The following is a 17,306-nucleotide window of genomic DNA, read 5'->3' as shown; positions in this document are numbered from 1 at the left end:
TTGTGTGGACTGGTTTTAAAGGTTTTTGAAAACACATCAAAGCACACAGGCTGACTGTCAGAAATCCCCTGGCCGAGCAATTTGCTCAGGAAGCTGTCTGAGAATGTGATCTAAATTGAATCTCTAATCTCTAGCAAGAGAAGAGGGCCAGTCCCAGGCAGTGGGGATTGTCCGAACTGACTGCCAGAAACTAGTACGATCCTAGAGAGCTGAACCTGATACTACCATCTGTCCACATGCCCTTCAACGCTGGGAACCAGAGCCAGCTCTTTGGTTAGAAGGGCAGACTTATTAAGGCAAAGGACAGAGAGACATGATATCGCAAGGGCAAATGCCAATTCTGTGTGTCTGCACGACGCCCTCCACCAACAGAAGCTCCCTGAGACCAGCCGGTCACAGTGTCTTCTGTGTCCCTGGGGCCCAGTACACAGCCGAGCCCATGATGTGTATCCAGTGAGTAGGTGACTCTCAAGCCACCAGTACCATTGACCAACTTTCCCCCATGTTTGCTGTCATAAGATGTTCTTCCTTCGCGTCTTTTCTCACGTTGATCCTTAACCCGCATGTTCTTTTGTTTCATTACTATCTTAAATACCCGTCAAGGTGCAGCCACCAATCCATCTCCTTTCCAGCTGTACAAGCATCTCCCGTGCTTCGGGTGGCTTCTCACGCACGTCCTTGTTCAGGTTTGTGGGAAAGAGAGCAGTGTACCCACTTCACAGATAGGAAGCAGACTCAAAGACATTTGATGGCAAGTTCAAGGACACACCATGGATATGTGGCAGACCAAGGACTCAAACCCAGGCTGTCTGATTCCTTGCCCTGGGCTCCCTATTTTTCACTCCCTGCTCAAGACTCTTCCCCTGAGATTTTGCAAAGGGTTTTATGGTTCTGTTCTCCCTGCCACATCTAAGGAATAAGCAGGAAAATCTGTGTTTGATAGAATGATTACTGACACTAAAAGTTAATGTTCAACCTTGGAAAATGACTCTTCCTTCCCAGGAGCTTTCTGAAGCCAGGGCTGGGAGCTCCCCCCGGGGCTGGGCATTTATAGCTTTGCGTGTTACAGTTCACGAAATGCTCTCAACTTCTTGAAAAGCTGGTTTGGGTTTTTTCCTCTTGGGAGGGGCTGACTCTACCCTTTATGAGGATTCCAAGTGCCCTGCCCACTGGGAAACACCTCTGTCTCTGCTGCTCTATAAAGTTCCCAGGTGGCCCCAAGGGAGGACTTCTGCAGCACAGCAGCCTCCCCAGGTCGCGAGGTTCCTGGCTCGCCACCATGAGGCTTCTAATCCTCACCAGCCTGCTCTGCATCCTGCTTCTCTGCTTGTCCGTCTTCTCCGCAGAAGGTAGGACTCTCCCCTGTCCCCGCCCAGGGTGCCGGTCCCTGAGCAGGGATTCTCTGGTCTGGGATGGTGGGAATCAGGAAATGTTGGAGGGCAGGCAGTCCTGGGCCCTGAAAGACGTCACCCTTGAACCCATATGGCACCTCTATTCACAGCAGCAGCACCAGAGGGAGGCTCAGGAGCCTTAAACCCCGCAACCTGTCCACAGTGCCAGCTCCCTGCACACGCACGCACTAAGTAACAGGAAGAGGTTTTGTGTCTGTGTGGTGAGCACGCTGCTTCTACTGCGCCTAATTCCTACCTCACTGGAAGCTTTGGAGCCACTCTGATACACGTGAATAATGCAGTCAATCTGTGTTGAACGAGTGAATACATTGATTAGTAGACCATCTGGTTTGAACACCCCCAAATCTCATGCAAACACCTGTGGCAGATGGGGTGAGAATGTGGTGGGGAGGCATGTTCATTTAGAACTGGGGCACACGGCCCTTGCACCTTTACAGATATGAGTGTTTAGCGCTCCTATCTTTTTCAATTCAGATTGTTGAATATTTTGAACTTTTTCTCTTGCCTAACCCTCTAAAAACTGCTTACTGTGTGTGTGTTTTTTTTTAACAGTTATGGTTATTTTAACATTTATCTGAATTTGGGGATATAGAAATAAATACTGGAGTGAAAAACACCCATAATTTCATTACTCAAGAATAGCCATGTTCAACATTTTGTTTATTTCTTTTCAGTATGCTTACAAGCATCTTTGTAATGGATATCTCTCTGTATGTTTGCTCTTGTATCCGTTTTGTTTATCACTGTATTATTATAGTCACCAAAAATATTTACAATTGAAATCTGGAAGCATTTACACCAGAATGTCAACAGCAGCCATCTCTGCCCGAGCAGTAGGATTATCGAAAGTATTCACTTTCTAAAGTTTCTGCAATGAACATTGCCACATAAACACAGCCCATAGCAACATGATTTATCAGACCTCTTCTGCTGGACATGTTAGAGATCGCCAATGCTGCCTTGATGACATTTCAGTGAAGAGGAATGTCTTTCCTCATTAAGCTTCCTATCCTAGGAGTGTCTCTACCAGATTCCCCAAAATGGGGTTATTTAACTAATAATTTTAGGTATAACTCGCCACTACATGAATGTACTATGATGAATTTACATGTTTAGATATTTAAATGATTCACAACTTTGAGCTATTTTACATATACAGTAAAAAGCATGGTCTACATAAAACATTTCCTATATTTCGGCTGATTTTCCTAGATTGCCCAGGGGAGAGAATTACTATGTCAAAGGGTATAGATGATTCTTAAAAAAACATTTACTTTTTTAGTGTGGCTGCACCAGGTCTCAGTTGCCACCTGCACACTCTTAGCTGCAACATGAGGGATCTCGTTCTTTGACCAGGGATGGAACCTGGGTCCCCGACATTGGGAGCACAGAATCGTAGTCCCTGGACCACCACGGAAGTCCCAAGGGCATAGATACTTCTGAGTGATGGTGCTGAACTGTTTCTTGGGCAGGAAGATGAGGAAGACATATTCTGAGGGCAGAGTGTCTCCCCACATTGACTTTGTTATTTATGGAAAAGAGACAGCCTCAAGGCCCACTCTCCCTGGATCCTCCTGTAGCCTGACCCATCCTGAGTTTCCCTGAATAAATATTCCCAAGCCCTTGGCCTTGGGGCCTGAAGTTCCCTCCTGTCACTCCTGCACAGACCCTGTCCCCAGTGTCCCCAAGTGTGCTAAGGGAGGGACTCTGTTCCTGTGTCCCCTCTCAGGGAGAAGTCACCTGAGGCATCATGCCAAGCCCGGAAAAGGCAAGCCCTGCTGTCCCCGAATTCCTGGCCCTGACCTGATGACCCAGAAAGGTAAGCACCGCACAACTGCCCAGGTATAAGGAAATGCTCTACGGAGGCTGTGGGACAGGCTGTGTATGTCCCCCCCGCCCACCCGCCCTCCATTCCTGGCATCAGGCCCTTTTGTGGAGAAGCCATGAGCAGACGTGATCTTGGCCTCATGGATCTTTCTAGTCTAGTGGGGGAAACTGCCCTGCCCCCCCCCAAAAAGTCAACAGATTAATCACCTTGGATTGAATACATTCCCTCAAGAGAAAGAACAGGATGCAATTAGAAAATGGGATGGAGAAGGTCCTTACCCTGGGTGGGAGGCATCAGAGGCGCCAACCTTTGTGAGACGCAAAAGACCAAGGAACTGGCAGAAGGAGTGTGGAAGGGATGGCGCAGGAGGGGAAACAGCAGGCATGAATACAGAGCAGATGGGGAGCGCGAGGTGCTCAGAGAAGCTACGAGCCAAGGCAGGGCTGGCCTGGTGAGTGAGCTGGCCCATGAGGTAGGGTGGCAGAGGGGATGGGGTGCACAGATTCAAGGAGTCCCAAGCTGCAGGCAGGCAGCACGCATCCCAGGCGGCAGGCTAGGGGTGCAGAGCTGGACTCCCTGCCAGGGTGAGGCCGTGAAGAACAAGGCTGCCCTCTCCTACAAGGCCTGGGGGGCAGGGGGATTGAGGGGTGAGGAGACAGGCCAACAGAGGGCTACAGGCTCCCAGCTCACAGTACTGGGGCACCAGGACAGGGCAGGCTGATGCATGGGAGTTACCTAACCCAGGATGCAAGGTTGGGATGGCTGAACCTTGGCTGGCCTTTGGTAGAAGGTCCTAGGGCCTGGGGCAGTCAGAGTCCCCAGGGGAAAAGCCAGCCAGGCCTGACACAAACCCAGGGTTCCTGTCCCCCATCCCCCACTTAGTCTCTGCAGCCTAAGGAAGGCCCCATCTCAGGTGTCTAAGAAGGCCCAGCTCTGCTGACTCCTCTGGGGCCATGGCTCAGGGAGCCCGTGACCAGAGCTGGAGCCTCCACACCCCGCCTGATTATCAAGAGTTCTGTGTGCCAAAGGGAGGCCTGGGTGTGAAGCAGAGGGAGGGAGGCAGGCTGCATGGCTCAGCCTCGGGCCACTTCTCTGGAGAAGCTGACAGCCCCCCTTTCCAGAGTGGCATCACATCCCACTGGGGCTGGGTAAAAATAACCGGTTCTCACACCCTGAACCCGAGTGTAAGGCCCCCACCCGGGCTGGCTGGCTGTCTGGCTGCAGCCTGGCTCTCCCTGAAGGCTCCAGCCTGGCAGAGGAGGGCTGTTTCCCTGAGTCTCTCCGCACCGGGAGGCCAGGCTGGGCTCAGACCCTGCAACGCCCTCCCCAGAATGGACTTGCTCAGGAGCACTTGTCAATGAAAATAATGAATAAACAATCAAAAGTAAGAATAGAAAAGAGTTTTATTTGAGCCAAACTGAAGACTAGCCAGAAGCCTGCTACCCAGTTGACTCTTGAGAAACTGCCCAAGAGAAGCAGAGTTTTCACCAGTTTCATATCTTGTCAGAATAAGACAATTAAACAAGTCAGGGTCACATTTCTTCAAGGTTTTTTTTAGAAAAAAATAAAAAAACAGACCAACCTGTACACAGCAAATCAGTATGGCCTTGGTACCTGGAAAGTGACTCTTATCATCAGAGAATTAGCATTGGTGTCCTAGGAAGGGGAGCGTTTAATCTACACTTTAAACATGGACATTCTTTACTTCTGGTCAATGTGCCCTTTTTTAAAAATATTCAAAGCAGATGTACAATGTATGTTTGATAGGCACACAAAGGCTATTTTATTGAGCGTAAAATTCAAGTTAGCTCATGTATGAGCCAGAATGACTTCCCACAACACTGAAAGCCCAGAATCCTAACCACTAAGCCACCAGGGAATTCCCTGTGAAAATGTTTTTTATTACAATAAAGAAAAGAGAAGTTGAAGATGTATGTGCATGCACGCACACACGACTCATAGGAAACAGCAGCATTAACTCCTTGTGCACAGCACAAGGGTAGCTCTCTTTTTTTGAGTCACACAATACTTCAGAATAATCTAAGTGTGTGGCTCCCATGCTGAGTCTGGATTTCTATCAGTGTACATAGCTTTTAAATTCCACTGCAGGGATCTGCAAGCAACTTAGAACAAGAAGGGCAAAGCAAGCATTTTTACTAGGTCCCTACCATGCAGTCTCATTTAAATCCTTGGTACCATCCCAGGGCAGCATGGTCCATTTTACAGATTTGAAACTGAAGCTCAGAAAGGTTATGAGGCAGAGCCAGAAACTTGTGTCTGTCCATGTATTTCCATTGCAACAACTGCCTCCTGCATAGAAAGGAGTTTCCTCATCACATTATGAAGACATGCAGGTGCCTGAGGGAGAACGCAGACTTCCGGCAAGGGAAGCTCTGTCTGCGTTGGAATCTCAGCTCCACCACCGGCTAGATATGCGTCCTTGAGCAGCTTCAGCTCTGCTAAGCCTCAGTCTTCTCCCCTGTGAATGGGTATAACAATAGACTCTATGATCACAATCTATTACCCCATAGTCAGTGAGGTTGTGACTATAAAGCCAGGCATTGGCATGGCACCAGCTACCTGGTAAACTTGCTCTCTGTGGCTACAGAGGAAGTCTGAGCATGCCCAGGTGTAGTGGTTCCACCCTTACAGCGTCTTCTGGGGCTGACCCTGCGGCTCACTCAGCACTGTGGAGTAAACAGCAGGGGCGCCGGGTGTGCCGGGCTCTGGGAATTTGGCCTCTTGTACCCTGGTTCACTGACACAGGAGAGCCTGTGCCCTGTCTGCTGAAAGAGAAAGTGGCCTAGGCTGCCTGGAGGATGTCCCTGAGCTGCCATCACCAGCTGTGACACACAAAGGCCCGTATTGCCCACTGTCCAGTCTAAGATGTCTTTCGGGAGCATGGCTTTGCCTAAGTGCTGTGCTAGGCCCGTGGCAGTGACATGAAGTGGCAAGCATGGGACTCTGGGTTAATTCTAGAAAGCCATCATCAAAAATCAACGTGTTGAGTGGCCAGTTTGCTGAACTTACCACAATTGGTAAATTGTTTCAGATCACATCAGATGAGATCAGTCGCTCAGTCATGTCCAACTCTTTGTGACCCCATGAATCTCAGCACACCAGGCCTCCCTGTCCATCACCAACTCCCGGAGTTCACTCAGACTCACGTCCATCGAGTCAGTGATGCCATCCAGCCATCTCATCCTCTGTCGTCCCCTTCTCCTCCTGCCCCCAATCCCTCCCAGCATCAGAGTCTTTTCTAATGAGTCAACTCTTCCCAGGAGGTGGCCAAAGTACTGGAGTTTCAGCTTTAGCATCATTCCTTCCAAAGAAATCCCAGGGCTGATCTCCTTCAGAATGGACTGGTTGGATCTCCTTGCAGTCCAAGGGACTCTCAAGAGTCTTCTCCAACACCACAGTTCAAAAGCATCAATTCTTTGGCACTCAGCTTTCTTCACAGTCCAACTCTCACATCCATACATGACCACAGGAAAAACCATAGCCTTGACTAGATGGACCTTTGTTGGCAAAGTAATGTCTCTGCTTTTGAATATACTATCTAGGTTGGTCATAACTTTCCTTCCAAGGAGTAAGCGTCTTTTAATTTCATGGCTGCAGTCACCATCTGCAGTGATTTTGGAGCCCAGAAAAATAAAGTCTGACACTGTTTTCACTGTTTCCCCATCTATTTCCCATGAAGTGATGGGACCGGATGTCATGATCTTCGTTTTCTGAATGTTGAGCTTTAAGCCAACTTTTTCACTCTCCACTTTCACTTTCATCAAGAGGCTTTTGAGTTCCTCTTCACTTTCTGCCATAAGGGTGGTGTCATCTGCATATCTGAGGTTATTGATATTTCTCCCGGCAATCTTGATTCCAGCTTGTGTTTCTTCCAGTCCAGCGTTTCTCATGATGTACTCTGCAAAGAAGTTAAATAAGCAGGGTGACAATATACAGCCTTGACGTACTCCTTTTCCTATTTGGAACCAGTCTGTTGTTCCATGTCCAGTTCTAACTGTTGCTTCCTGACCTGCATACAAATTTCTCAAGAAGCAAATCAGGTGGTCTGGTATTCCCATCTCTTTCAGAATTTTCCACAATTTACTGTGATCCACACAGTCAAAGGCTTTGGCATAGTCAATAAAGCAGAAATAGATGCTTTTCTGGAACTCTCTTGCTTTTTCCATGATTCAGCAGATGTTGGCAATTTGATCTCTGGTTCCTCTGCCTTTTCTAAAACCAGCTTGAACATCAGAAAGTTCACGGTTCACATATTGCTGAAGCCTGGCTTAGAGAATTTTGAGCATTACTTTACTAGTGTGTGAGATGAGTGCAAATGTGCAGTAGTTTGAGCATTCTTTGGCATTGCCTTTCTTTGGGATTGGAATGAAAACTGACCTTTTCCAGTCAAAAAAAAAAAATGGGCTTTCTCTAAAGCATTTGAGAAGTTGGTAACCATCTATATGGCAGCATTGTTTTAAAGGAATGTTCCATTTGTTGGTTCTCTTGGGACTTGAGGGGTCTCAGGTTTAGGTGTGGTCAGACAGACAGCTGTCCAGGCCTCACCAGCCAGGAAACTCCGTGACACTGAGCTTCTGTCAGGCTGCCCTCCTTCCATGGGTCCTGAGGCTGTCAGCGAGGGGACTCCTGGGGAGGGCTAGAGAGGCCTTGTGGGAGGGTCCTTGGGGTCTGAGAGAGTGCCTGTACATCCTGCAGGCTTCCTAGGGCCTGAGAGCTCCATGCCACCTTCCCCGCTTTGAAGCCTCACACAGTGACTTGAATTATAGTGGGAGGCAGGGGCTGAAAGGGACACAGAGATATTCCTCTCCACCATGGGGTTTCCCCTGTCTTCAGAAAGGAGCCTAGACTACAGAGACAAAGGTTATCCACTGAAGACCTTGAGTGTGATAACATGAGGGTTTTGGCATCTTTGGAAGGCAGCAAGGTGGACACCAGGGCTCAGTGCAACAGATGGAGGAGGTGGAGAGGGTACGCATCCTGCCCAGTGGACTCATCAGAGGGGCTCAGATTAGCGGTCTTGTTCCTTGTAATTACACCTGTCAGCCACGGCTGCATAATAAGACACCTGCAGCTTCAGTGGCCCAAAACAATGTGTAGATGTCACCTGCTGAGTCTGTAGGTCAGCTGAGCCATTCTTCCAGTCTTGAATGGGCTCATTCACTTTCCCAAGGGTTTGGATAGGTACTTCTGCTGAGCCTCTCTGGGCTCTCTCGCATGTTTGGGGGGTCAGTGGGATGAAGCTAGGATGGTCTCAGTTGAGTGACTGAACTCTCTTCCACAAGGCATGGAAGAGTCATCCTCTGACAGGTAACTCAGGCTTGTTCACCTGGGGACTGCAGGGCTCCACCTACAGAAGGGGAGTACCTAAGGCCTCTTTAGGCCTCAGAACTGATCCATCTTCATTTCCGCTTCATTCTCTGGGCCAAAGCAAGTCAGCAGACCAGATTCAAGGAGCAGGGAAATAGACCCCTTGTCATGATGGGAAAAGATGCAAAGCCACGTTGCAAAGGAAGGTCAGAGAACTCTATCCTTACTTGCACTCAGTTAACGACAGAGGATGAGATGGCTGGATGGCATCACTGACTCGATGGATGTGAGTTTGAGTGAACTCAGGGAGTTGGTGATGGACAGGGAGGCCTGGCGTGCTGCAATTCATGGGGTCACAGTGTTGGGCACGACTGAGTGAGTGAACTGAACTGAACTGAACCACATTATTTATTGTAGGAACCAGAGAAGAGAGTTTTGGGGCTTGAGGGTGGGGATAGGGGGTAGAGGGGAAGCAGTGGTCAGGAAATCGTGGTTCTCCATCAGAAATGCTAGTAGAAAACTCTCACAATACAATATTAATAGAAAGGAGTAGTTAACACTGTATATTACTATGATTATCACTATGGGAAGGCAAAAGCACTTTCAAATAGGAAGAAAAAGAAAATTACACCAATATTAGCACTTATTTATGATTAAGACATGAAGCTATGGAAGAATTATGATAATTAAATTTATTTTTTGTATAGCTGGTAATTATATAGCAACTACGGCACGGCACTTACATCTGCTAACTCATTCAACCCTCACAATAATCCAAAGAGTTAGATACTATTGCTATTCTTATTACAGACAAGGCACCAACGCACAGAGAAGTTTAGTCAGCTGTTGAAGGTCACCCAGCTAGTAAGTAAGGGGTAGAGCAGGGCTTTGAATCCAAGTAATCTGCTCCAGAGTCTATGCTCTTAACTAGTATACCACCTTGCATATAGTAATAATCCAGAAACTAAAACAGAAAAAAGAATATTACCATAATTTAATAACCATCTCATTCATATTTCCTTTTTTCATGCAAACATGTTTACCTAGCTTTATTTTTATTATACCTTGTTTTTTTTTCCAATTTTTAAAATTAACATTGTATTGTATGTGTTTTTCTTCAAGGTGCTGTATAGTCTTCATAGCCACAGGGCTTTATCCCAGTTAAACATTTTTTTCATCACAACATATCATTTAGTAATTAACCATTTCTCTACCACAGGATATTCAGACTGTTTCCAGAATTTTTTTCTGCTGCTAAAAGCAAAACTATGAAGACTAGCTTAATGCGTGCAGGCTTTGCTTTCCTTATGGATTATCCCTCCCACAAATGGGACTGGTTCATCAAAAGATGCAAACCAAGCCTTGAGACACACATTACCTGAGAAAGAGGAGACAGCTGAGGGTTCAAGGGTGAACCCTCTCACCACCACCATCAGAAACAGACCTTCCAGACCCCTCGATTTTAGTGGACTCTGCTCTTGACAGAGACGGTTGAACAGATAAACTTCCTTCCCTCCATCTTCTGCTAATAAATAAGATTTCTCCCCCATGGGATAGAAATAGCCCGGGATGGTCACGTTTGCAATGAAAGACCCCCTCTGGGCATCCCAGAAAGAGGGTAAGATCTGACACTTGCTTTGATTTTTTTTTAAACATATCTTCCTATCTAAAAAGTAATCTTAATTGTGTTTCTCCCTTTCCCCCACCTTGACTCTGTCTGCCTCTCTGCCACTTGTCTGATCTTGTCTGTTCTTGTCTGCCCGCTGCTTCTTCCTAGGACACCGTACGAGAAACTGCAGACCATGCAAACTCAAGTCAAAGCTCCGCTTTTGGGTGGTTCCTGGGGCACTCCCACAGGTGTAGTGTGCCCCCGAACAGGCTCCATACCCCTGAGACCCTCACGATTAATTCTTAAGGCACCCAGAAGCCTTAGGTTCCCCCAGGGTGCTCCCCTCAAAGTCGGGACTGATGACAAAGCCTCTGCCCATGAACCTGAGCTTCCTTTCTTAAAGACACAGCATTTCTTGCCTACTGTGTTGGACTGTGCTCATGATTTTTTTAGAAAAGCCTGAACTAGAATCTTCTGAAAACCACACCATGGATTCGAAAGTCCAAGCTCTGGAATGCCTGTTTCTTGCTGTATGGTTTTGGGCAAGTAACTTAGTCCCTCTGGGCTCAGGCTGGCTTCAGAGATACAAACTCCAGTGAGAGAAGACATCCAAGGAAGGCGCCAATGGGCTTCACTTACCCCTTTCAAGCCTCATGGCAGTGAGCTAAGGTGTTAGAGGGCTTCATCTCAGGCAGCAAAGGCCCCGGCATAGTTTCAGAACTCCAGATCCTGGTATCAATCATCCACCAACCTTCAGAGTCATTGTGAGCCAGGTCCAGCCCACCCAGCCTCAGTCTCCATCTGGCCACTTGCACACGGATAATCAAGACTCCATCGTGACCTGAAGAGCTGCAAATCCAGAGACTTCTGAGCCTGCTAGAATGAAGGGTAACAGGGACCCAAGAATGGCCAACCAGCAATGCAGAGGCTCAGCTGACCCAAGACACACCTAAGCTCCTAGCTGTCCCACATCCCATGGCCCCTGCAGGAACCCTTGCCTGATTTTCTGATGTGAGTCTGCTGTAAAGAGCATGCAATGAAACAAACTGTAAATAAATAAACAAAATACACGGCACGTGGTTGTTTGAGAAAACCGGGGGTAGGACCTTCGGTAGGACCTTGGGCTTCCCTGGTAGCTCAGACACTGAAGAATCTGCCTGCAATGTGGGAGGCCTGGGTTCGACCCTTGGTTTGGGAAGATCCCCTGGAGGAGGGCATTGCAACTCACTCCAGTCTTCTTGCCTGGAGAATTCCATTGACAGAGGAACCTGGCGGGCTACAGTCCATGGGGTCACAAAGAGTCAGATACGACTAAGCACAGCACCGCACAGGAGGCAGGACCTGAGTGAGACACAGCTGTCTGCTGCAGGAAACCCACTCGCTGAGGCCTCTCCTGCAGGCAACACCCTCGTCACAGCACAACCTAACCATGAAAGGGGGCAGGGCTGGGGAGTGAGGAACTGATGGGAGCAAGGGTCTCTGGTGTGCCGGTTTGACACACCAGCACTCCCCAGGATTTTCATGTGATCTGGTCAAGTCAGTTCCCGTTTCTGTAAAATGGAGAGTCCAAGGCCTATTCAGAGAAGCTAATGTGAGGCCCCAACAAGTAGACAGATGTAAAGTGCCCACAAGGGGCCCGGCACAAACAGAGGAGCTTGGTTCCAGAAAGCCCCTCCCTGCCTTCCCTGCCCCCATCCTGGAGGGAATGTTTATGTCCAAGTGAACATGCAACTGTGGAGAGGAGGCTCAGAGGGAACAGATGGCCCACGTCTAAGAGGCTTATCCCTCAATAAATTTCCTTCTAATCTGCTTCTCCCGGCAAGGTGAGAAGCCCCTCCCTACATCATCCCACGGCTGTCTGAAAATGCCAGACCCACCAGGTGTGAGGCTGATGAGCAGAAGTTCCCTGGCACCTGGCAATGGGGACAGTGGTCCCAGGGCAAGCCCAGGGTCCTCACCTCATCCTAGGCCAGACCTTTCTGTTCCTGCCAGAAACTTAATTTGCGAGCTCATCCACTCACCCACTCAGTCACCCATTCCTGGGGTAGGTAACTGTCAGAATGTGCTAGTTCCAGGGCTCAGAGACGAGCAGATTCAGTCCTTGAGGGCTGAGAAGCCTTCACTGCTCTGCACAGTGAGGTAAGAACAGAGGACTGGGCTCAGGAGTGGACCTGAAAAGAGGAAGAGCTGCTGCCTGTGCTGATTCTGGGAGAGTTCTAGCTGGAGAAGAGACGGATATGTGTGTGTACGTGTGTGTGTGTGTGTGTGCGCACGCACGTGCGTGCTGGGGTAAAGCAGGGGTAAGACTTGAGTGTTTGAGAGGAATCCAGCAACTGGACAGCAAAATGGGGAACAATGGGGAGGTTTCAGTCTGGGACCATAAGAGCACCCAAAGTTATCAGGTATTTTGAGCTTATCCTGAGGACAATGGAGCGGGAGAAAACGCAGGTAGGAAGAACCATTAGGAGGAGATGGAATGAGGTAGAACTAAGGCAGGGCAGCGAGGAAGATACAGAGGCAAGGGATTTGAGGTATTGAGTGGACAGGGAGAGTCTTAGGAATAACACTATTCAAGGCTCTCAGGGGACTTCCCTGGTGGTCCAGTGGTTAAGATTCCATGCTTCTAATGCAGAGGGTGTGTGTTCGATCCTTGCTTAGGGAACTAAGAGCCCACATGCCACAGGCATGGCCAAAAAAGTGGGTGGGGGGAGGGGGGAAGGCTCTTGGGGACCTAAGAGGATACAAAGAAAACCAGACATGTGGAAGTGGCTTTGCATTACAGAACTGGAATTCTTCTGTCTCCTTAATGATCCCCTTGAAGAATCCTAACATACTGGCATGTGACAGTAGTGTCACTAGAGAAAGTGTGCCATCTCCATGGCAACTGAAGGGGCCCACGTGCCCTGACTGGGTAGGGCCCCACTGCAATTGGCAAGGCACAGGTTTCTCAGACAGACTTGGGCTCAAAGGATGACTCTGTCACGTGTCCTCTGTCATGTGACATCAGGAAGTTCAGACGACCTCTCAGAGTCTCTGGTTTCCCATCTGGAAATGAGGCTAAGACTGCCTATCAGAGGCCCATGAGGGAGAGGAAATCAGGAAGTAAAGAATGTCTGGCTCTGAAATAGTAGCCTCATTTGCTTCCACTAAACTGAACACATCCAGGACTCTCCACCTCTCCACCTCCACTCAAGACTAGGTCCTCCAGGACCAATTCCATCCCCAGCTATGGCAGAACTTCCTGTTGGAAACCACACACGCTTTACAGCCCTGCGTGCCCACTCACTCTGCTGATTCACCTGAGCTTATCTCTGGGCAGACTGTCCAGGCTGAACCAGGTTCTGGAGTCCCGGCTGGTTAATGTTCACGCTGGACCCCACATGTGACTCCCCTGACTGTGCAGCCGCTTGCCCAGTCATGGAAGCATCATAAAACTTCTAGAATCTGGGTGTGTCTAGGTATATAGTCTGGTCTCCCAAGTGGTGGCTGGACCTTGCCTGTTTACAAGCAGTCCAGTAACGTGTGGCCAGCTCCAGAAGCAGGCTTGTTATCAATAGCTCCATCTCTGCATGAGGTCATTGGTTTATCTGCTGTTTAATCTGTCCAATTGCCCTGCCTCTCAGGATTTGAAAAGTATGAGCCAGAGGGTGGAAGTTATCAAGCTGTCAGAACTGAAAAGTTCCTTACACACATAAAAATGCAACTCTTTCACTTGTTCAACTCAGGGCTTAAATATGCTCCGGATATGGGCGCTTATACATGTGCAGTAATCCCCTACAGCCCTTCCCTCAACTACTTCACACTTTTCCATGTCTTGCCTGGCTCAGCAGGCATTTCATTGTATCCCCTTTGGCTACTCCACTCTACCAGTTTATGGATGGATGGAGGGGGTGGAGCATTTCAAAGGCCTGCAGAATGTCAGCTGTTGACTAGAACCAGGAACCAGAACTCAAAATACTCTCAAGTGTCTGTTCATTAATTCATGTACTCAGTCATCATTCACCCAGTCAACAACCGCTCATTGAGGACCTCCTGAGGGACAGGTCCTGTGTGGATACTAAAGCAACCTATGCATGAAACACGGTCGCTCCCCTAAATGATTCATGGCACCCTGGGGGAGACACCAAAGCAGACAGATTACACACTGGATTCTTTCAAGGGCCCTGTCAAGGTCCTAAGGAGGGACCAGTTCTGTCTGGGGGCAGAAGCATGCCAGGGGGGAAAAAAAAGCTTTCTGGAGGAGAAGACATTCTTGGGAGTGTCCTTACCCAGGCTCAGCCATGTGGCAGGCTGCGAGAACAATGGAGACTGCTATAAGGTGAAAATAGGTGACGTCAGGGCTGGAGCCTTTGCCCACCTGTGTGGATGCCACAGTGACCAAGAGCCAGCATTACCGCACAGGATCCCAGCCAGTGGGTACTAGCTCCAGCTAGATGGGGACCGGGGAAATAGAGGGCAGCCCCAGATTCCTGCCCCCTAGAGAAGGAAATGGCAACCCACTCCAGTACTCTTGCCTAGAGAAACCCATAGACGGAGGAGCCTGGTGCAGGCTACAGTCCATCCGGCCGAAAAGAGTTGGACATGACTGAGCGACTTCACTTTCACTTTCACTTTCTTTCCAGATTCCTGCAGAGTCTCTCAGTTAGGGGAACAAGTCAGGCTTTAGACAGATAAGAAGAGGAATGCCATCTCCATGTGAGAGGAAACGGAGGCCGCCACCCTACACCTGGCCTGGACACAGCAAGGGGACAGAGGGTGGCCACACTTCACAGCAAACAATGTCCAGAACTCCCCAGCCCTGCAGAACCCCTGCTGTGGAAAGCAACTCCCCAGTTTCAGCCAGCTGAGGACACCTGGTCCAGACCTGTAGAGGACTGTCCTCAGGGCTTCACCTGAGCTGAGACGGGCGGAGCCTCACAGTCATGTTCAAACAGGGTCCATCCCCTGATTCTATGTCTTCATCCTCAGGACCAAATCCTACCTTGGACCACAGCTTCCAGGCCAGGTGTAGGGTGGCTGCCTCCGTTTCCTCTCACATGGAGATGGCATTCCTCTTCTTATCTGTCCAAAGCCTGACTTGTTCCCCTAACTGAGAGACTCTGCAGGAATCTGGAAAGAAAGTGAAAGTGAAAGTGAAGTCGCTCAGTCATGTCCAACTCAGTCAGTTTTGTTGGAACTCAGCAACTGGACAGAAGAGCTCAGGATGCCAAGTACCAAGGGCAGATGTCTGTCTCTAGATGGTCTCATCCCAGACAGCTGGGATAGTAGCAGGGTGCTGGAGACCTACCCTTCCCCCTTCCAGAGCAGGGTCATTAGGAAGATGAGCCTGGAAGCAGGCATCTGCTTCTCCCCACAGCCTCAACACCAGAAGCTGGGAGAACCTTTTACCCAACATCTCCTGGTGCACGTGTGCACATATGACCTGGGCATGCACGTTTACATGAGGAAACATGGGCGATGCACTGGTGTATTGGTGTGCACATATGTGTGCACAAATGGGACTAGAACTCACATGTGTTCGGGGGCAGCTGTGTGAATGTGTATGAGTACGGGAGAAGGCACTCAGATCAGATATGAGCAAAGAGGTCATAAGAGCCTAACCTGGCATATTGGCAGATGGGGCTAGAACACACATGCGTGCCCAGGCTGGCAGCTGGCACTCAAATTCCCACTAACAGCTGGACCAGCTGTTGTACATCTACCTGAGGAAGAGCCCTTGGAACCTGCCCTAGAGATGACTGATGAGATATTTCACAGCAGGTGCCGTGGTGGGGAGGCCCAGAGGAGAGGAGCATGTCACCCTGCATGGGGTGATGGGCGTGTAGAGGACAAGGCAATGCGTGTGCCGAGACTGCCCAGGGCATTTGGCTGAGGGCCACACCACCTGTCTCAGGACAGGTGGGACCTTCCTTCCCAGCTATGAGCAACTGAGCTCTCCAGGCCGTTTCCAGACCCTCGGTACCACAATGTCAAGATCAGAGTCCAGGGTGAGAATCTCCATCAAGACCTGCTGTTTTCCTTGGTTCTCGGGCACTTTGTTTGAGGACTGGTGCCAGCCCAGAGTGACCAACTCCTTCCAGTTAACCTTAAATCTTACTGGTTCTAGCACTGAAAATCCCATATCCCTGGAAATCCCTTCAGTCCCAGGCAAACCAGGCTGCTAGTCACTCTAGCAGATCTAAACAGGTACAACTGAAGGGGGACAGTCTTTTTAAGAAAAAGAATATAAACTATAAATACAAAGCTGGGCTATGGAAGGACCAAGCGTGAGCAAGGGGCTCAAGAACTGAAGCGTCAGGAGCTTCATGGTGATTGTACTCTGCCATGGAAAGAGTTTCAACTATTTTTGCCAGGCTAAACTGGGCATGAACCCACACTCTTTCTCCCACTGGCTGTGTGAGCCTGGGCAAGTAACTTACCCTCCCTGTGCTTTAACTTATTCCATTTGAAAGCAGGGCCACTCACACCACACACGCACACAGCGTGTGGAGTATTCCTCTATCCCTCTCTAGTACAAGTCTGTTGACTGGCACTGTCTCGGCATTTTGTAACACAAAGTTGCAGAAATGTCTGCAATTTAAAGTGCATCTTTTCAGCAGACTCACAGATATACAGAATAAACTAGTAGTTACCAGTGGGGAAAGAGGAGGGGGTAGGCAATGTAGCGGCAGGAAATTAAGAGGTGCAAACTATTAGATACAAAATATTGTATAACACAAGGAATATAGCCAATATCTTATAATAATTATAAATAACTTTAAAAATTGTGATTCACTATATTGTACACCTATCAGTTCAGTTCAGTCACTCAGTCGTGTCTGACTCTTTGCAACCCCATGAACTGCAGCACACCAGGCTTCCCTGTCCATTGCCAGCTCCCGGAGTTTATTAAACTCATGTCCATTTAGTCGGTGATGCCATCCAACCATCTCTTCCTCTGTCTTCCCCTTCTCCTCCCACCTTCAATCTTTCCCAGCATCAGGGTCTTTTCCAATAAGTCAGTTCTTCGCATCAGGTGACCAAAGTACTGGAGTTTCAGCTTCAGCATCAGTCCTTCCAATGAATATTCAGGACTGATTTTCTTTAGGATGGACTGGTTGGATCTCCTTGCAGTCCAGGGGACTCTCAA

General features: G+C 48.9%; 1 protein-coding gene across 1 annotated transcript; it reads left to right on the top strand.

The window, feature by feature from the left end:
* Nucleotides 1-1,226: 1,226 nt before the first annotated feature.
* GPR15LG (G protein-coupled receptor 15 ligand) lies at nt 1,227-11,247 on the top strand. The gene is made up of 3 exons (XM_086382912.1): nt 1,227-1,349; nt 3,142-3,231; nt 10,346-11,247. The coding sequence occupies exons 1-3, from the start codon at nt 1,280-1,282 to the stop codon at nt 10,429-10,431; spliced, it is 246 nt and encodes an 81-aa protein (XP_086239038.1). The 5' UTR covers nt 1,227-1,279; the 3' UTR covers nt 10,432-11,247.
* The last annotated feature ends 6,059 nt before the right edge of the window (nt 11,248-17,306 follow it).

The sequence above is a fragment of the Bos grunniens genome, chromosome 28 (genome assembly GCF_055505025.1).
Source record: "Bos grunniens cultivar Pamir isolate PY7600 chromosome 28, Bosgru_T2T1.0, whole genome shotgun sequence".
NCBI classification, from domain to species: Eukaryota; Metazoa; Chordata; class Mammalia; order Artiodactyla; family Bovidae; genus Bos; species Bos grunniens.
This window is presented reverse-complemented; position numbering and strand designations above follow the sequence as displayed.